Source organism: Narcine bancroftii, chromosome 14 (genome assembly GCF_036971445.1).
Source record: "Narcine bancroftii isolate sNarBan1 chromosome 14, sNarBan1.hap1, whole genome shotgun sequence".
Taxonomy (NCBI): domain Eukaryota; kingdom Metazoa; phylum Chordata; class Chondrichthyes; order Torpediniformes; family Narcinidae; genus Narcine; species Narcine bancroftii.
In genome coordinates, this window is record NC_091482.1 from 1,995,335 (window position 1) to 2,014,541 (window position 19,207).

General features: G+C 46.8%; 1 protein-coding gene across 1 annotated transcript in view; it reads right to left on the bottom strand.

The window, feature by feature from the left end:
* Positions 1 to 2,028: 2,028 nt before the first annotated feature.
* pitpnab (phosphatidylinositol transfer protein, alpha b) overlaps positions 2,029 to 19,207 on the bottom strand; it is a 41,717-nt gene continuing 24,538 nt past the window's right edge. The window contains exons 5-12 of the mRNA XM_069911632.1: positions 17,617 to 17,624; positions 16,606 to 16,680; positions 15,153 to 15,236; positions 6,506 to 6,583; positions 5,164 to 5,271; positions 4,849 to 4,971; positions 4,515 to 4,583; positions 2,029 to 3,042 (exon numbers count right to left, since the gene is read on the bottom strand). Of these exons, the coding sequence (XP_069767733.1) occupies positions 4,536 to 4,583; positions 4,849 to 4,971; positions 5,164 to 5,271; positions 6,506 to 6,583; positions 15,153 to 15,236; positions 16,606 to 16,680; positions 17,617 to 17,624 (524 nt within the window). The 3' untranslated portion in view covers positions 2,029 to 3,042; positions 4,515 to 4,535. The remainder of the gene's footprint in view (positions 3,043 to 4,514; positions 4,584 to 4,848; positions 4,972 to 5,163; positions 5,272 to 6,505; positions 6,584 to 15,152; positions 15,237 to 16,605; positions 16,681 to 17,616; positions 17,625 to 19,207) is intronic.

Here is a 19,207-nt window from a genome sequence, read left to right on the forward strand (position 1 = left end):
ATTTAAAAAATAGTCTGCCTGTTTATTAACCAGACTCCAAAGCTTCAGCCTCTCTTTCCCAACCTCCCCTCTATCAGGCCTAGCCTTAACCCTTCATCCAGTTTGAGAGATTGCCTGCTCCTTCCCTCTGGCATTGTTGCATCTCACTGGGTAGAAATTGGTTTCAAGGTTTACATTTGAGCAATAGGATGAGGTACTTATTTGGCCCCAAGAATGTACCAAAATTCTGATGCACGCACTTTTGAAAGAATGGTTCCAGCAAGCAGACAGGAAGGGGTAAAGAAGGGACCAGAGTCCCAGCCTCCTTGGTTATTGGTGGTGGTTGGGATGTGACAGGGATCAGCCGCAGCCAGCATTTTATTTGGTGAGAATTAAACATTACTTTAATGCTTTAAAAAAAAGGGGCCAGTGAACCTTTGATCAAAGGGGATGGAAGGAACATTGGTATTTAGAGTGAAACACCAAAGTCTGCAGATGCTGTGATTGTAGTAAAAACATAGAAATGCTGGAGGAGCTCAGCCAGTCTCGCAGTGTCCGTAGGAGGTAAAGATAAATTACTGGCATTTCAGGCTAGAAGTAAGGGCTCACACATTTCACAGCAAGTTTGACAACGTCTTCACACACCCAGACAAGCTGTGTTGAGGTTGTAGTTTCAAAGCACTGTCGACTTCACTTCTCATGAGTGATTATTATTGAGGAAGTGCTGGTTATTATTACACACCCTTTGGAGGCTGCTGCAGGAACTTTTCACAGTTCACCTGTAGACATTCAGAGTGTTCCACAACATGCCAGATCTCTTCAACACCTGAGGATGTGGAGGCGTTGGTGTGTTGTGTCGATGTTTGGCTCCAGGAGAGATCCAGGAACTTGAAGCTGGCAGTGATCTTGTTCATCACGGCTGGGGTAAAGACACAAAAGCAGTTTGCTGGGCTTCATGCTGATGGCTTGGGTTTAAACTGAGAGCAGACTATGCCTCCCTCCCCTCCCACCTCCCTGGGACATTCCTACAGAGGTCGTGGTTGCTGGGAGTCAGGTGGAGCCTTGGGGATTGACTGCTTTTACTGGGAGATGGAGACGTGATTGAACCAAGGCCACTAACTACAGAGACTGGGTCATCCCAGGACCTCAGCTGACTGAACACGCTTTTAATCCCAAATCAGACAATATGCATTTTGAGGTGGAACAGGCTTTGACAGGCAGGGTAAATGGTATGACACCGAGGATTGCTGACAAACACAGAGACCCCGAGACGATCACGTCCAGAGATCCCTGGAAGTGGCAGTGCAGGTGGAAAGGGCGTGAAGATTGCGCTTGGGAAGCATGCCTTCATTGGACAGGGCATCAAATACAAAAGTTGGGAATGTAATGCTGCAACCTGACTAAACACTGGTCAGCAGGCAATTGGACTACCATGAGGTTCTGCTGGCCACACATGGCTTCATGGAGGAGAATCAGTAGGGTATTTCTGAACTAGGGAATTTTGTTTTGGGGAGAGATTGGATAGGCTGGACTGGATAGGGATTTATAAAAGGCATTGAAAGGATAGATGGTCTTTGTCTTCATGGTAGGGATATTAAAAACAAGAGTTTTAGATTTAAGGAGAGAGGAAGGGTTGAAAGATCTGAGAAGGTTTTTTTGTTAAAACATAGAGTAGATGACAGTGGCAGCTCACAGCCGAAGAGGCAGTGGAATCAGTGCAGTCACTCTGGTCAAGACATATACACACACACACACATCACAAAGCAGAGAAGGGTATGACCTCAATGTGGGCCAGTTTCAAGGTTACTTAATTGTCATGTAGTAAACAGAAAATGTGATATTGCACAAAATTTCCTTTAGTCGACCGTAAGGCAAAGATTCACTATCAGCAGAAATTGCCCAGCACCCCTTACAATCAGAGAAAGAGAAGCAAGTGAGAGTCCTCTCAGAATGACAGAGTCCGCGGATTTACCTCAGTGCTGAACGACAGATTCTAAGATGACCCCACCTCACACAACTCCCATGATAAAGAGACCATTGAGACAATCATTGCTCTTGACATTTTTATTTATTGCATGAGTGAAACAATTAAAAAAATAAGTGATGCTTTGTTCAAGAAATGGAAAACCAAGATTGGTTACATTGGGACAGAGGGAGGTATTGATTAGGAGAGGCGGAGAGTGTGAATTAAGCACTCGGTGAAGTAAACTGGGATGTGCGGTGGATGAGGGGAGCGACATTACAGAATCTCAGCCCTGAGGTAAGCTCCTTGGGATCTGCCACAGCTTTCGCGTGGCTGAACAACTGTATCCCCCCCACAACACAAGGCCCTCTATACAAGGCGAATGCCTCCGATATGCCCATCTATCCTCTCAATTGCAGGGGCCGAGCATCTGGAAAAGGTTACCAGGGCAAACCCAACCCTAGGCAACGGTGCACTCTCTCCCTCTTGATGTGGGGCAGCAAGATCGAAGGGTTTGCAGTGGCCCCTCCTCGTATTCCTCCTTTCCCACCCGGCCCCGCTCCCCACAAACTATTTCCTAATTGATATCCCTGGGCTCTGGGAAAACGTGGAATGCAGGCAGGCTCCAGAGGGGACAACTCCGGAGCATTTTATTGCACTTAAGACAACCACATAAATTAATGATATCCCAATAAATTAACAACGCTAGCAGATCGTCTCACGTGAATGGAAATGGGGAAAGAATCAGAACACACCATGGCCACTCGATGGAAGCATTGAGATTGGTCACCACTTTTAAACCAGAATCGGTCAGTGTTTGGATCAGACACACAAGGACAGCACAGCAAACCCTAACACTCAACATATCTGCATGGGATAACATTTAGTGCTTTGTATTTTAAATTCCTCTGTCTGCTCCCAACAATCATTTTCTTCTAGAAACATCTGAAGATTTGTTAAAAATCATCCTGTGAAGGAAGAGGGATGGGGGGGGGGGGGGAGGAAAGAGGTGGGGAGGGGGGAGGGGTATTATGGTTTACTCAGAGGCAGGATGTCGTTCGCTGGCTGGAGAGTTGGAGCCTCAGATCCGGTCTTAACAGCTGGAACAAGGAGATAGCTTCAGCTCAGAACACTTTTGTTGTTCCTTCCACGGTTCCCAGCCAGGCACCAATCTTCCCCAGCCACCAATACCCACCCAGGCAACAATCTTCTCCACTCCCTCACCCAGACCAATATTTCACACCCCCAACCCCCAATGCACCCTGGCACTGATATGCCCAGGCACTGATCTTCCCCACCCTCAACACACCCCCTCCATGCAGTCCCACCCCCCCATGCAGTCCCCGCCCTGTATGCGGTCTCACCCCACCCTGCGCAGTCCCATCCCACTTCCATGCAGACTCCTCTGTGGGAGAAACAGTTCCTCTCATCCCTGTCCTACTTCTCTTCTTCCACATCTTCAGATTGCTTCCCCTAATTCGAGGCTCACCTGCCAGTGGGAACAATGTTCCTGCCTCTATCTTATCTGTTCCTTCCTTTCATTTATGTTTCCCTCAGATCCCCTCTGCTCTAACCTAGTGCCATTGACTCCACACTCCTCGAACATGCCTCCCTCCCTCCCTCCGTTCTATGCAGCTTCAACCTCATTCCAAACCCTACTGCCAATGTCCCAACCCACCGCACTCAGCAATCAACACTCCCTGCAGCTAACCTCTGCCTTCATTGCCCAAACTCTGACCCGGCATTTCAAATGAGTTAGGGACCCTCCTTAAGAAGGCCTATGGGACGTAGGGCTTCATTAATGGGGGATTGAGTTCAGGAGTCGAGAGGTCACGTTGTAATTCTACAAATCTCTGGTGAGACCACACAGAGTATTCTGTTCAATTCTGGTCACCTCATTACAGGAAGGATGTGGAAGCTGTGGAAAGGGTGCAGAGGAGATTTACCAGGATGTTGCCTGAATTGGGAAACAAGTCTTATGAGGCAAGGTTAGCAGAGCTGGGACTTTTCTCTTTGGAGCATAAAAGGATGAGAGGAGACTTAATAGATGTTGAAAAATTCTGATACAGATAGGATGGGCAGCCAGCACCTGTTTCCCAGGGTGGGAATAGCAAACACCAATGGACATCTGTACAAAATTAAAGGAGGAGAGTTTAGGGGAGACGTCAGGGATTTTTTTGTGGGTACCTGGAATGCATTCAGGGTGGTGGTAGAGGCTGGAACATTTAAAAGACTCTAAGCCACATGGATGGAAGAAAAATAGGTTACAAGGGTGGAAGGGTTTAGTTGTTTTTGGTAGGAACATACTGACCTGTGCTGTAGTGTTCTACATTCTCTCTCCTCTGACCTCTCATGCAGCTTCTCAACCTGTCCTCTCCCATATCCCCACATTTAATTGCTCTGCCTCGAGCATGTGCCATCACTACTCCCTCCCCCCCCCCCCCCCCCCCCGGATGATCCAAGTCAGGACTGTCACTGTGGGTTGTTCTCATGAAGCCCTGTGTGACCCTTTATGGCACTAAAGACACAGGATACAGGCTGACTGAAAATACACAGGCAGAGCTGCACTTACTGCATAAAAGGGAGTCCAGGACTAGTCGTCAACGGCTGTCAACCCCTTCACAGGACCGTTTAGTATCATCTGGGGAGAAGACAGCAAAATCAGTCAAGCCCCAAACGCATGGCCACGCCACTGCCCCCCACCACCATGGAAGAGAGCTGGGCACACCTGGGGAGCAGTCACTCAAGTATCATCTCCAAGACCCACCCCACTGATTTCAGCCGGGGAGGGGATGCTGTGGGAGCGGTGTGTGACATCGATGTCCTGCATGGTGCCAGGATCCAATAATGTGGACAAGGTGCAAGAAGGAGCAGGGGGTGGACTGAATCAGTTCTCCCTGACGTACCTCTTCAAGCTCCTTCTTGGTTTCCTCCTCCATGTGGCGGATATCGTCCATTGTCAGCTCGAACCAGCGATCTATCCAACAGAACAGCTGCCGGTGGAAGATTGTGAACAGTCGCTTTTCCTGCTGCTCTCACACAAACACAACATCGATGAGTGTAAGGGTAGAGGCAGAGCCCCTCCCCCTCCTACTACACCCTCAAGGCTGGGCCCACAAACATGCCCCAAACCCAATGACTGGACATTTCCATGGCAATTCCACCCTATCCCCTCCCCCCTCCGCACCTCCCCACAATCTCAGCCCTGGCCAGGTACACACCTTCTGGATGAAGCTTTCCACTTTACTCTGGAGACCCCACCACTTGAACTTCACGGTCACCAGCTTGTACGCACACATGTACGGCCAGGTGGTCTTTAATATGGTTTTCTGCAGGGGGAGAGAGAGATGTTTGGTGCGCCAGCTGTGAATGGGTAGTGGGAAGAGGGGTGGGGGGGTGGCTAGCAAGGCCAACACTTACTTCCCACCCTGACTACTCGGCAAAGACGAATGGGACCAGATACTGGAAGAACAGTCGATCGAGGTCAACCATGAGACACCTGGTGTTTTTATTCATTGAAGAGGTGTGGGTTTGACAGGCAGAGCAAGGTCATCGACTTGCCCTTGAGAAGGTGGTGAGGAAATGCCACAAACTGCTTCAGTCCATGTTTTGGGGAGAGGCAGTGCATCAGGGCAGGAAAGATTGCCAGGGAGGGGGGAAAATTTGGATAGAAGGCGAGAGTACACCCAGGCTGGCCTCTTGGAACATAGGGGCTTTGATGCAACTTTAAAGGGGAGGACGGTGAGGGATCTACTCCAGATTTAGCCTGTAATGTCCATCTCCAGGAAGTGTGGAAGGCACTTTTTCCTCTTGTCCACCAGCTTTCTCCTCCCAATGTTGTTTGAATACATGTGTGAAGTTCAGTGACGTGTTGGCACTGGTTTTCAAACAACTCTTCCTAATGGGAACAAGGAGTGTAATGGAAGATTTAAACTGTGTTTTTTACTTTTGCAGCCTTCTGCAAGGCTGAGAACCTGCTTGTTTTTTAGAATCAGCAGACATAGTCTTATTTCCACCGAGGGGCCCAGGGATGCAGTTGAATAGAAAGACATAATCTAATTTACACCATGAGGCCCAGAGATGCAGTTGTCTTTTGTTGGTCGCAGACTGTCAGGAGACCTTGAAGATAATTAAATCATTTGTTCAAAAAGATAAGATATGAAGTAAACAACTTTTGAGTAATATAAGCCATGGTCCCACTGCTGAAGTTTGAGACTCTCCAAGAGGTGGCAACATCTCTCAGCAAGAAGAACTTCAAGAGTCCAGCTAACGTCCCGGTCGAGGGAGGTGGAGAATCTGCTACCGGCGCCCCGGCAACCAACTACAAGTGTGCAGTCGTTGCCTCACTTCGGCAGTTGGGACCTGTCCAGGCGTTGATAAGTATAATTGGGAAGGGCTTGCATATTGTAGTGTGAATTCAGCTTTAGATTTAGTAATAAAGACTTGTATAAACTGAACTCTCGGTGTGGGTGTGTCTATTTTCTTTCAGTAGCTCAAACACTGACCAATCTAAAACGAACAAAATGAGAGGTACAAGTTTACCCAGGAGAAGGAGTCACATACCTTCCAATTAGCATCCAGGGGGCCACGACCTGTCTTGACCGATTTGAAAATTGCAGGATCCTCCTCTGCTTTGTAATCCTGGAAAGGAGAAAGGAAGATGAGCAGGTTGGATGGATCTGTGTACCTTCCTGAACAGCCATGATCCCTTCACTCGTACACCTTGCTTGATGAATGCTCATTTCATGCAAATTCGCTTTTCCAAAGAAACATCTTCGTTCGTTTTTATGGAAGGATGTTCGCTTTTACGAAGCAGCGAGCTGTGCCGGGCTCCACCCACATACTGAGAGCTCCTTCCTCAGGAACCACAATGAGATGTCAATAGACGACTCTTCCTCATCCCAGACTCCTGTACCTCCCTCCCAGTACTGTCACTAGGGTTGGTGTCACCCCCCCACCCCCCCAACCATGGACTGATTCTACTGAGCCTAGAAGAAATAAAAGCGTGTTCCTTGTATATCTGGAGTGGCGACAATGCTGAGCCAGCAGTGGATGGGGGATGGGGAGCACATTAAAAGGTTCAAAAAGTAAATTTCTACTTTCTAGGCTGTGTATTTATCAGATCATTCATGCTTTTAATAAATATTAGTGTAATTTTAGGTTTTGGGTGTTTATTTGGTAGGTTATTTTTTGGGTCTGGGGAAGTTCAGCAAGTTTCCCACAGAAATCGTTGGTAATCACTTCTTTCGTTCGTCAGTTTTGTTTCCGAAAGGTTCCGGAGGAATGCTCCAGTTTCATAAAGCGGGGCACACCTGTATTATCATTGCAATAAAACAGGGGTAAATATCTCATGAAATTGGCTTTAGTCTGTCTTAAGGCAAAGACTCGCCATTGGCAGAAATTGCCCAGCACCCCTTCCAGCAAGAGAAAGAGAAGCAGAAGAGAGTGCCCCCAGTCACCAAGTGTCCATGGGGTTTTCCCTCCAGCGTTTGGGGGGGTGGGGTGGGGTGTTCTCCCCATTTCTGGCACCCTGTCGGCCCACTGCTCCCCAGAATGTGCCAACCCTCGTGGCCACTGTCGAGTACAGGTGTAGCCATCTTGGGTGTGGGCACAGCAGTCGCAGAATTTTATACCATTGGCCCCTCAGACAGGTCGTTTCATGCCTGTATTGTCCTACCGGCATTAGGACCGGGTGGCCAATCCATTCAGAGCAAATGGGCTCACATCAGGCCACAGACTGCTGGAGATTGGCTGAAAGGGGTACCAGGTATTGGAATCAGGATGCGAGGGATTTCTGATCATGTCGGGATCCGGAGCTCAGATGGCAAATGAAGCTACAGGAGTCGGTGCAGCTGCAGACACTGCGAGGGCACTGGAGTCAAATCCAGGGACACTCGGTGATTCTGAAAGGACACTCCTTTGCTTCTCTTTCTTTTTTACTGTAACGGACACCAGGTGACAATAAAGGAATCTTAATTCCATACAAGTTCCCAGAATCAATGTTGCACTCCAAAGTACAAGGCTAGTGGGCCCGGCACTGAGGGCTCACGTAGGAAGCTCTCCCACAGAGTGTGCCACTGCACCACAGGCTGAACACAAGGAGCCCCTCAGTGCCAACATCGCAGGAAATATGCAGTTCACATCAACATTTAGAACCAAACACAAGCGGCTGGACAAACTCAGCAAGTCTAGCAACGTCTGGAGGTAAAGGGTCTGATGCCAGTTCATCTGTATTTCTCATGGAATCGGAGGGCAATGAATAGTGTTATCTTGAAACAATATCCACATCGCAAAAGAGGCACTGGTTGTCTTACAGCATGGGAAAGGTGCAAGATTCCCCAGAGCCAAACTAAGTATACTCAAGGACAGCCATTCTCAACCTTTCATTCTTTCTCAATCTTTTTCATTAGTTTTTATAATAAATACAGAACAATGAAGAAAAGGGAACAAAACTGAAGTGTGTGTGTGTGTCCCTCTACTGCACTGGGTGAAAAGACTTCAAAAATATTCTACCCACTCTATTAAAATCAATTACCCAAAAAGCCCATCCGAGCACCCGAACCTGAGGGTTACATATATTTTGAGGCTTTTGATTCCTACTGTGAATCAAAAAGCTAAGACCATATCTCATCTGGAAGAGTGAGTACATCTAATCACATTAGAAACATTTACATCAAATGAAAATGAGACATAAAAGGTCACCATGTATCTTCAAATTTCACTGATGAATTAAATACATGATACTGTGTCTAATTTTTTCTAAACTTGAACAGGACGTAATATGAGAGAACCATTGGAACATTGTTGGAGGTCTAGAGCCTTTCCATTTGAATAAGATGGCTCTTCTAGCCAACAATGTAGAGAAGGCCACAACCCATTGCGAAGGGACAGAAAAACTCCCCATGTCTAGGTCAATAACCCCAAAAAGAGCAGTTATTGGATTGGTCATGGTTCCACCTGAAATACAGTTGAAAAGAGATTAAAAATTTCTAATAGATTTGTAAAGATGGACAAAACCAAAACATGTGTCTCAATGTAGCAATATCAGATTTGCATCTGACACAAGTAGGATTAATATTCTCAACCTTTTTTTGACTATGACTTGGGACTTTGTTCAAAGTTATGGCCCCCCTTTCCCTGTGAAGCAGTCAAGTTTAGTTGGTTTCTTAAATTTAAATTTTAACTGTAAGACATACATCATGGTAACACGCCATTTCACCCCACAAGCTCGTGCCACACAATTACACTTAATTGACCTGCAACCCCAGGACATTTTGAAGGGTGGGAGGAAACCCACCCAGACACAGGGAGAACATAAAAACACCTTACAGCGTGGGATTTGAACCCAAGTCCTCATCGCTGGCACTGTTTCACAGCTAAACGTGCCGTCCCATACTTCTCTCCTACTCACTACATAAAAAAACAAAAATATTTTATAATTTCAGTCTGTGGGCCCCAATTAAATGGGCTATGGACCCTGTCAGGACGTGGATGAAAGCAAGAGAAGTAATCTCACGGCCCAGGCAGGGATATTTGTATCATCTCAAGTCACCAGAATACTGAGGAACGGCAAAGGGAAGCTCCAAAAGCAGGAATAATTTTGATTTTCAAAAAACATTTGGGCAGAGATATGAATCAATTAGATAACTTGGCCAGCAGGGATGAGTTGGGATGAAGGGCTTGTTTCCACACTGTAAAACTTTATAGTGAAAACACAATGCTGGAGAAACTTAGCTGGTCAAACAGTGTCCTTTATACGGCAAAGATAAAGTTACGTTACCAATGATTTGAGCTCAAGCACTTCATCAAATTAAACGTAGGCAGTTGCCCAAACAAAATGGTGGGAGGGATGAGCAGGGGAGGAGCACAGGTCCACAGGCAAGAAGTAATACAGGGGCCTCCAAAACGTTAGTGATAAAAACACTTTTTTCTTTATTTGCCCCTGTGCTCCACTGTTTTAAATTTGTAATCAAACAATTCACCTGTCATTAAAGTCCACATTCCAGATTTTATTCACGGTTATTTGTACACATTTTGGTTTGACCATGTAGAAATTACAGCACTTTTTATACAGAGTCCCCTCATTTCAGGGCACCATAATGTTTGGGACATTTGGCTCCACAGGTGTTTGTGAAACTCAGGTTTGTTTAATTGCTTCACTGGTGCAGGTATAAGAGACCTGGACTTGATTCAAAGCTTTTGATCATCTTTGGAGTCAGTAGTCGCCATTTTTCACCAAGAGGACCAGAGTTGTACCAATGAAAGTCAAAGAAGCCATTATGAGGCTGAAAAACAAGAGTAAAATGGTAAGAGTCATCGCCCAAACCTGAGGATGACCAAAATCAACAGTCTGGAACATCATTAAAAAGGGTGTACTCAACCTGGAAATTGGAAGATAATTTGAAAAAACAATGGTATATAGAAATGAATAAATGTATTCCATTAGAAAAAATAACATATAGTTTAAGAAATAATATTGAAATATTCGAACAAATATGGGAGCCTTACATTAAATACAATAGCGAAAACCTACCGGGGACAATCATTACCTAAGTTAATGGAAGGAAAAGGAAATGAAAAGAATGGACTCAGTAGAATTTCTGGTGTATTTTTATTGAATGACAACATTGTCTGACTGGTTTAATGTATCCTAGATTGTATACCTTAAATGGACGGGAGGGGGGAGGTAGGGAGGGTGGGATGGGAGGAGGGAGGGGGGGGGAGAAAATGGCACTGTATATGTGTGAAAAGGAAAAAGTGTGTACCATGGTTAATGTGATTTATGATGTGAAAAATAAAAAAATAATAAAAAAAGGGTGTACTGGTGAGCTCAGTAACCGTAAAGGGACTGGTATTTCCAAGGAAGACCTGCACTGCTGAAGACAAGAATTCTCATCACAATGAAGAAAAATCCCCAAAGACCCTACAGATCAGAAACGCTCTTCAGGAGGCAGGTGGGGGGGATGTGCCAATGACCACTGTCCACAGAAGACTTCATGAACAGAAATACAGCGGCTACACTGCCAGATAAAAACCATGGCAAAGTTGGCACGCTTCGGGTCTTGGGCAGTTCCTTTATGCCTCCACACTTTGCTCTTGCCATCACTCTGATACAGGTTAGTCTTCATCTCATCTGTCCACAGACCTTTTTCCAGAATTTTGCAGGGTCTTTTAAATAGTTTTGGCAAACTGTAATCTGGCCATCCTGTGTCTGTGGCGAACTAGTGGTTTGTATCTGGCAGTATAGCCTCTGTATTTCTGTCTTCTGTGGACAGTGGTAATTGGCACATCCCCCCCACCTGCCTCCTGAAGAGCGTTTCTGATCTGTTGGGTCTTTGGGGATTTTTCTTCATTTTGATGAGAATTCTTGTCTTCAGCAGTGCAGGTCTTCCTTGGAAATACCAGTCCCTTCACAATTACTGAGCTCACCAGTACACCCTTCCTTCTTAATGATGTTCCAGACTGTTGATTTTGGTCATCCTCAGGTTTGGGCGATGACTCTTACCATTTTACTCTTGTTTTTCAGACTCGTAATGGATTCTTTGACTTTCTTGGCACAACTCTGGTCCTCGGTGAAAAATGGTGACTACAGACTCCAAAGGTGATCAAAAGCTTTGAATCAAGTCCAGGTCTCTTATACCTGCACCAATGAAGCAATTAAACATACCCAAGTCTCACAAACACCTGTGGAACCAAATGTCCCAAACATTATGGTGCCCTGAAATGAGGGGGCTCTGTATAAAAAGTGCTGTAATTTCAACATGGTCAAACCAAAATATGTACAAATAACTGAATAAAATCTGGAATGTGGACTTTAATGACAGGTGAATTGTTTGATTACAAATTTAAAACTGTGGGGCACAGGGGGCAAATAAAGGAAAAAAGGGTCTATGTCCCAATCATTATGGTGGGCCCTGTAGGTGGATAAGGGATGGAGGGAGGGCACCACAACAAACAAGGGGAGGGCGGATGGTTCTGTAAGTGGAAACTTGATGGTCATTACAAGAAGGGCAGCAGCTGAATGCACCAAGCAAGCTCTCTCATCCAGTCACGTGCCGAGCTGATGGTCCCGTAGTAAACATACAATGGTATAACGTGTGGGGGCTTGCTCTAGGTGTGACTATTGCCCTGTGGCACTGACCTCCACCATTATGAAATGCTTTGAGTGGCTGGTGATGGTACACATCAGAGCACACCTCCCAGAGATACTGGACCCATTTCAATTCGCCCACAGAAGAAACCGTTCCACAGATGATGCGAAAGCCCTCTCCCTCCACTCAAAACGTGACCCACCTGGAGAAGGACACATACACCAGGCTGCTGTTCATCAACTCCAGCTCGGCGTTTAATACGATCATTCCCCAGAGGCTGGCGGAGAAGCTGTCCTCACTGGGAGTCAACACCCCTCTCTGTCACTGGATTCTGGACTTCCTAATGGAAAGACCACAATCTGTCCAGGTCGGTACCAGAATGTAGAGCACCATTACGCTGAGCTCAGGCACACATCAGGGCTGTGTGTTCAGCCTGCTGCTGTTCAAGCTACTGACTCATGACTGAAATGCCAGATCCAGCTCCAATACTGTCAGCAAGTTTGCAGATGACACTAAGATTGGAGGTGTCGTGGACAATGAAGATTTTCAAAGCTTGCAGAGGGATCTGGACCAGCTGGTAAAATGGGCTAAAAAATGGCAGATGGAATTTAATTCAGACAAGCGTGAGGTGCTGCATTTTGGAAGGACAAACCAAGAAAGGATGAACACAGAAAATGGTCAAGCACTGAGTAGTGTGGTAGAACAGAGAGATCTGGGAATACAGATACATAATTCCCTAAAAGTGGCGTCACAGGTGGATAGGTTTGTAAAGAAAGCCTTTGGCATATTGGCCTTCATAAATCAAGGTATTAAGTACAGTATAGAAGTTGGGATCTTACATTAAAGTTGTTCAAGACATTAGTGAGGCCAAATTTGGAGAATTGTGTACAGTTTTGGTCACCTAACCACAGGAAAGATATCAATATGATTGAAAGAGTGCAGAGAAAATTTACTAGGATGTTGCCTGGACTTCAGGAACTGAGTTACAGAGAAAGATTAAACAGGTTAGGTCTTTATTCCCTGGAGTGTAGAAGAAGGAGGGGAGATTTGATCGAGGTATTTAAAATTACGAGGGGGGGACAGACAGAGTAAATGTAGGATGGCTTTTTCCTCTGAAGGGAGGTGAGATACAAACCAGAGGACATGGATTGAGTGAAAAGGGAAATATTTAAGGGCTACCTCTTCACACAGAGAGTGGTGGAAGTGTGGAACATGCTGCCAGCTGAAGTGATTAATGTGGGCTCAATTTTAACATTTAAGAAAAATGTGGACACACATGGATGGGAGATGTATGGAGGGCTATGGACTGGGTGCAGGTTAATGGGACTAAGCAGAATAATAGACTGAAAGGGCCGAAGGGTCTGTTTTCTGTGCTGTGATGTTCTATGGTTCAATAATTTTGGACTTTAGGAGGACCAGGAATGACCACCCTCCATTACACATCAGTAACTCTGTAGTGGAGAGCACCATGTTCCTAGGAATCCACTTAACTAGTGACCTATCTTGGATACTCATCACCTCCTCACTTGTTAGGAAGGCACAACAGTGGCTGTATTTCCTGAGAAGACTGAAGTGGGCAAGGCTACCAGCCACCATCATGTCAACCTTCTACAGGAGCTCTATTGAGAATGTCCTGGCTAACTGCATCACAGTGTGGTATGGTTGCTGTGGAGAATTGAATCGGGACCTTAAGAGTGGTAGAGAGGATCACTGGGGTCTCCCTCACCCCTCCCACCATTGATAAATGTACCAGGATCATTGTCTGAAGAGGCCCCTTCCACTCCGCACACAGCATCTTTCAGCTGCTCTCATTGAGGGAGAGATACAGGAGGATCAAAGCCAGCACCATCAGATTGAGGAACAGCTTCTTCCCACAGGCGGTGAGAATGCTGAACGACCAAAGGAACCAATTACACTAATCCTCCGAGTCTCTACTATTTACAAAACGATCTTTATTCATTTATTTATACATTTGAAAACTTGTCCTATGTACTGTGGTTCTGAGTGTGTTATGTTTGGTTGAGTGTCTATGTGTTTTGCATCGAGGACCAGAGAAAGCTTTTCATTCGGTTGTACTTGTACAATCAGATGATGATAAACTTGAACAGTGGCAGGGACTCGAGAGCTGTGAAGGGTGCTTCTCTTCTGTTCCCACACCTTTGCTCCAGGACTCTTCGGTTTGCTGAATGCATGGTAACTCCATCTCAAATCCTCCAGTGTGCCAACTCGCAATGGTGAACGCAACCCAAAGGCACAGTCCAATACCGCACACCCCTGTGATGCCAGACACAGCTGCTCAAACCCTTCCAACTGCATGAAACCCAGCAAGTGTGGGGAAGGGTGGCCAAACCCATTAGGGATTTAACCTAGCAGCAACTCACTGAAACACCAACCTTTGTCAGAATAGTGCTGTCTGGTGCAGTGAACTCAGCTAGGGGTTGTTGCCAGCATGCCTGGCTGTGTCATGAGACAGAGTGGCAGAGTGACACTGCACCAAAGTGCTAGAGTGGGGAGGGGGGGGGGGGGGAGTTGGGGGTGGTTCAAACAGGGGATCTGCACCATTGAGCCCCTCACGTGCCAGGGAACATGCTACTCCTCCACCATCAGACTCCTCAACAACAAACTCAATCAGGAATTTGTTCAAGGACTTACTTTTGTTCTTTATTGACTTTTTTCTTTCTGTATTGCATTGCCACTTTTTTCACATTTCTTTGCCTCTTTACATGGGTATATTGAGTCCATTTTTTTGCACTGCCAATAAGTGGTAATTCTGCCTGGCCCGCAGTAAAAAGAATCTCAGAACACTGTGATGTCATGTACGTACTCTTGACAATAATTCTGACATCTATAGCCGCAGCAACACAGAGGGGCACGTGAAGAAGGAAAGAACTGGCCCAGAGATCTGATAAACGGCCAACAGAGGCAGCAAGGTGCTCACCTCTCCAGATTAACCATTGTTACACAAACCTTGTGTCAGCTTCCAGAAGTATTTTGCACAATTCATCTCCAAAGAATGAAATGCTGTAGACACAAACAATAAGAGCTTTCCCCTTAGATAGGGAATGAAGCCCCAGACTCCCACCCATCAGAAAAGGTGACAGCTTCTCGGACCAACTCACCCGAGAATCAATCTGACTGCGATCGGCAACGTCTATGTGAACTACTTCAACATTTTTCCATGTGCTGGGCTCCAGGCCGTGTACCTGTCCAGGAAACAGGGAAACTGGTGACATGGGAGAGGCCGAACCTGATACGTGCCAGGGATACAGCTAAAGACTCAGATACAAACAGACAATGGGATAGCTGGATCTGTGTAACACCGGGGTACAGTACTGGTGGGGACATGTCTGTCACTGTGTAACACCGGGGTACAGTACTGGTGGGGAGGGGTCTGTCACAATGTAACACCATGGTACAGTACTGGTGGGGACGGGTCTGTCCCTGTGTAACACCGGGGTACAGTACTGGTGGGGACGGGTCTGTCCCTGTGTAACACCGGAGTACAGTACTGGTGGGGATGGGTCTGTCCCTGTGTAATCCGGGGTACAGTACTGGTGGGATGGGTCTGTCCCTGTGTAACACCGGAGTACAGTACTGGTGGGGATGGTCTGTCCCTGTGTAACACCGGGGTACAGTACTGGTGGGGATGGTCTGTCCCTGTGTAACACCGGAGTACAGTACTGGTGGGGACGGGTCTGTCCCTGTGTAACACTGGAGTACAGTACTGGTGGGGACGGGTCTGTCACTGTGTAACACCGGGGTACAGTACTGGTGGGGATGGGTCTGTCACTGTGTAATCCGGGGTACAGTACTGGTGGGGATGGGTCTGTCACTGTGTAATCCGGAGTACAGTACTGGTGGGGATGGGTCTGTCACTGTGTAATCCGGGGTACAGTACTGATGGGGATGGTCTGTCCCTGTGTAACACCGGAGTACAGTACTGGTGGGGACGGGTCTGTCCCTGTGTAACACCGGAGTACAGTACTGGTGGGGAGAGGTCTGTCTCTGTGTAACACCGGAGTACAGTACTGGTGGGGAGGGGTCTGTCACTGTGTAACACCGGGGTACAGTACTGGTGAGGACGGGTCTGTCACTGTGTAACACCGGGGTACAGTACTGATGGGGATGGTCTGTCACTGTGTAACACCGGGGTACAGTACTGATGGGGATGGTCTGTCCCTGTGTAACACCGGGGTACAGTACTGGTGGGGACGGGTCTGTCACTGTGTAACACTGGGGTACAGTACTGGTGGGGATGGTCTGACCCTGTGTAACACCGGGGTACAGTACTGGTGCGGATGGTCTGTCCCTGTGTAACACAGGGGTACAGTACTGGTGGGGACAGGCCTGTCACTGTGTAACACAGGGGTACAGTACTGGTGGGGACGAGTCTGTCGCTGTGTAACACGGGGGTACAGTACTGATGGGGATGGTCTGTCCCTCTGTAACACCAGGGTACAGTACTGGTGGGGAGGGGTCTGTCCCTCTGTAACACCAGGGTACAGTACTGGTGGGGAGGGGTCTGTCCCTCTGTAACACCGGGGATCATTTGAGGAATAGTTTGAGACTCACATTTTCTACATTGCCCATGTCAGGCCTGTGCCAGGTTTCAATTTTTACCAAGAAATCGTCCTTCATGTATTCATTCTGGAACACAGATACAAAGGGATACGTTGGAAAGACATCTCTGTTACTTATACGGACCACTGTGCAAATTAAGATATTCTTTTCTAGATGTGGGTCAGAGATTAGAAATCCAACACTGTACAGTAGTCAGTTTCCCACCTGGGTTTTTGGGAACACTGTCCAAGGTGGGCTCTGGGAGCTGCTCATAGCAGCCCATTCTGACCCCAACCTGGGCTCTGGGAGCTGCTCACAGCCCATTCTGACCCTAAGGTGGGCTCTGGGAGCTGCTCACAGCCCATTCTGTTCTGAAGGTGGGCTCTGGAAACTACTCAAGCCCATTCTGTTCTGAAGGTGGGATCTGGGAGCTGCTCACAGCCCATTCTGAACCCAAGGTGGCCACGGGTGAAAGTGAACCATGAAAGTGACATGGAGGTGGCCAGGTCTTGGTTGGCTCCAATCACCACCTTATCTGGCAATGGTTGGGGTACTTGCAGGGACAAACTTGGGATTGTGCCTGTGAATGCAGATTGACCTAGAAGTCGGGAACTGAGTCAAAAAGGCCATTCAGCCCTTAAATCAATTTATCTCAGCATATGGTCCTGTAACCCAATCAGGTTCAGGCTCCCACCTGCTTCAGCTCTCACTCTGAATATACTCAGAGGGAAGTGTATTCCCTAATATTTTGGGCACCTGCTGATCAAGAGGGTTCTTTCCATGGAGGAACTCCATGAAGAATATCCTCTCGTCAGATCCCACCTAATGAAGGTTTGCTTCTTTCCCCTCGATAATCACACCTAACCCTTTCTTCGCACCCCCTCAACCTGTTCCCAAAACCAGCACCTCCATCAATGAAATGGCACCCTTGACAACTCTGTGATCACATCAATTGAACGCAGTCTTGCCCCTTTCTATCTCGGTCCCAGTACTGTCACAGCCCAATACAGGACCAACACTCACCGTGATAACTGGAGTCCACGGAAGAGCAACATAGGAGAGAAGAGAAAGAAGAATTAGACACCAGTGGCAACATAAATCACCCAAAGTTTTGCTCCTTGTCAGGCTCAACCATTAACCAGCACGTGGATCACAGACTTGGATTGGAGCTCAATCCACATGACCAGCAGAATGGCAAATAGGATCTCTGGAGTATCCCTCCCCCATCGACATGATCTACCGGGGTCGTTGTCTGAAGAGGGCACGCAAAATCATTGAGGACCCTTCCACCCCATACACACCATCTTCCAGCTGTTCCCATCGGGAAAGAGATACAGGAGGATCAGAGCCAGCACCACCAGGCTTCCCACATGCAATAAGAATGGTGAACAACCAAAGGAACTGGTCACACTGACCCTCCGAGACTCTCATAGTCAAGAAACAATATTTATTTATTTGTTGGGATGAATACTTGTCCTGCATGTATGTTGGTCTGTTTGTGTGTCTGTATGTTTTGCACCAAGGATTGGAGAACGCTGTTTCATCAGGCTGTACTTGTACAATCAGATGACAATAAACTCTACTTGGACACAGCCCAGGACATCACAGCCAAAACCCTCCCCATCATCGGGCTGGAGTTTTGACAGGAGTGGCCTCTTCCCCTTTCTTGAAAGAGCTGTCATTTTTCAATAGCCTCAGGTCCTGAATTTAATAGGACAAATTCCTTTTGTAGGGCCAAGTCCACCACTGTCATTGTATGAATAACCCTTGGCCAATACACTGATACTTTATCAAAGAATTTAGGGAGGTTTAGGCAGCCTTGAATGGAAGAGTCTGCATCCCTCATTATCAAATCACATGGACTCTCCCCAAGAGCCTGTTCACACCTGAACAGTGCTGAAGATTGGTGATCTGGATTCAGATGCACTTTTCTTTGGGGTGAAGGACTTGCGAGCTTCATCACAGTATGTAAAGTCCCAGAGTTCCTTGGAAACTGCTTCATTGGAAGCAAGCATCATGTTCTAATGGAAACATCATGAAGCTTTACAGAGCCCCCTTGGAAGTGGCAAAGAGAAACCCACTGGTGCCATTTTTCAAACACCAGAAGACCAAAGTGAAGGGAGGAAAGTTTAGGGGAGACATCAGGGGTAAGTGTTTCTTTTTTTACACACAGGCAGTTATGGGTCCCTGGAATGCATTACCGGAGTGGTGGAGGAGGCTGGAACATTAGGGGCATTTAGGAGACTCTTGGACGGTTACATGGATGGAAGGGTTATGGGGTAGGGAGGGTTTAGTGTTATTTTTGGGAGGAAAATAGAGTATTCCTATATGGAATGTTGTACTGACCTCAGTACAACATTGAGGGCCAAAGGGCCTGGACTATGCTGCAGTGTTCTATGTTCAAGGAATGTCACCCCAGTAACTGGTGCCTGCAGGTCCAGAACAGCTCACTTCAATCACACACCTTGTGCACTTGGAACTCTGGAAGGGAGTCTAATTGCAAGGAAATGAGAGAAGGCACCTTCACCCTCTGAAGTCTCTTTCTCACATTTAAAAAGAATCCCATTCATTCTCATTTATCTACAGACTTAATGAAATATTTACATTGTCTGAA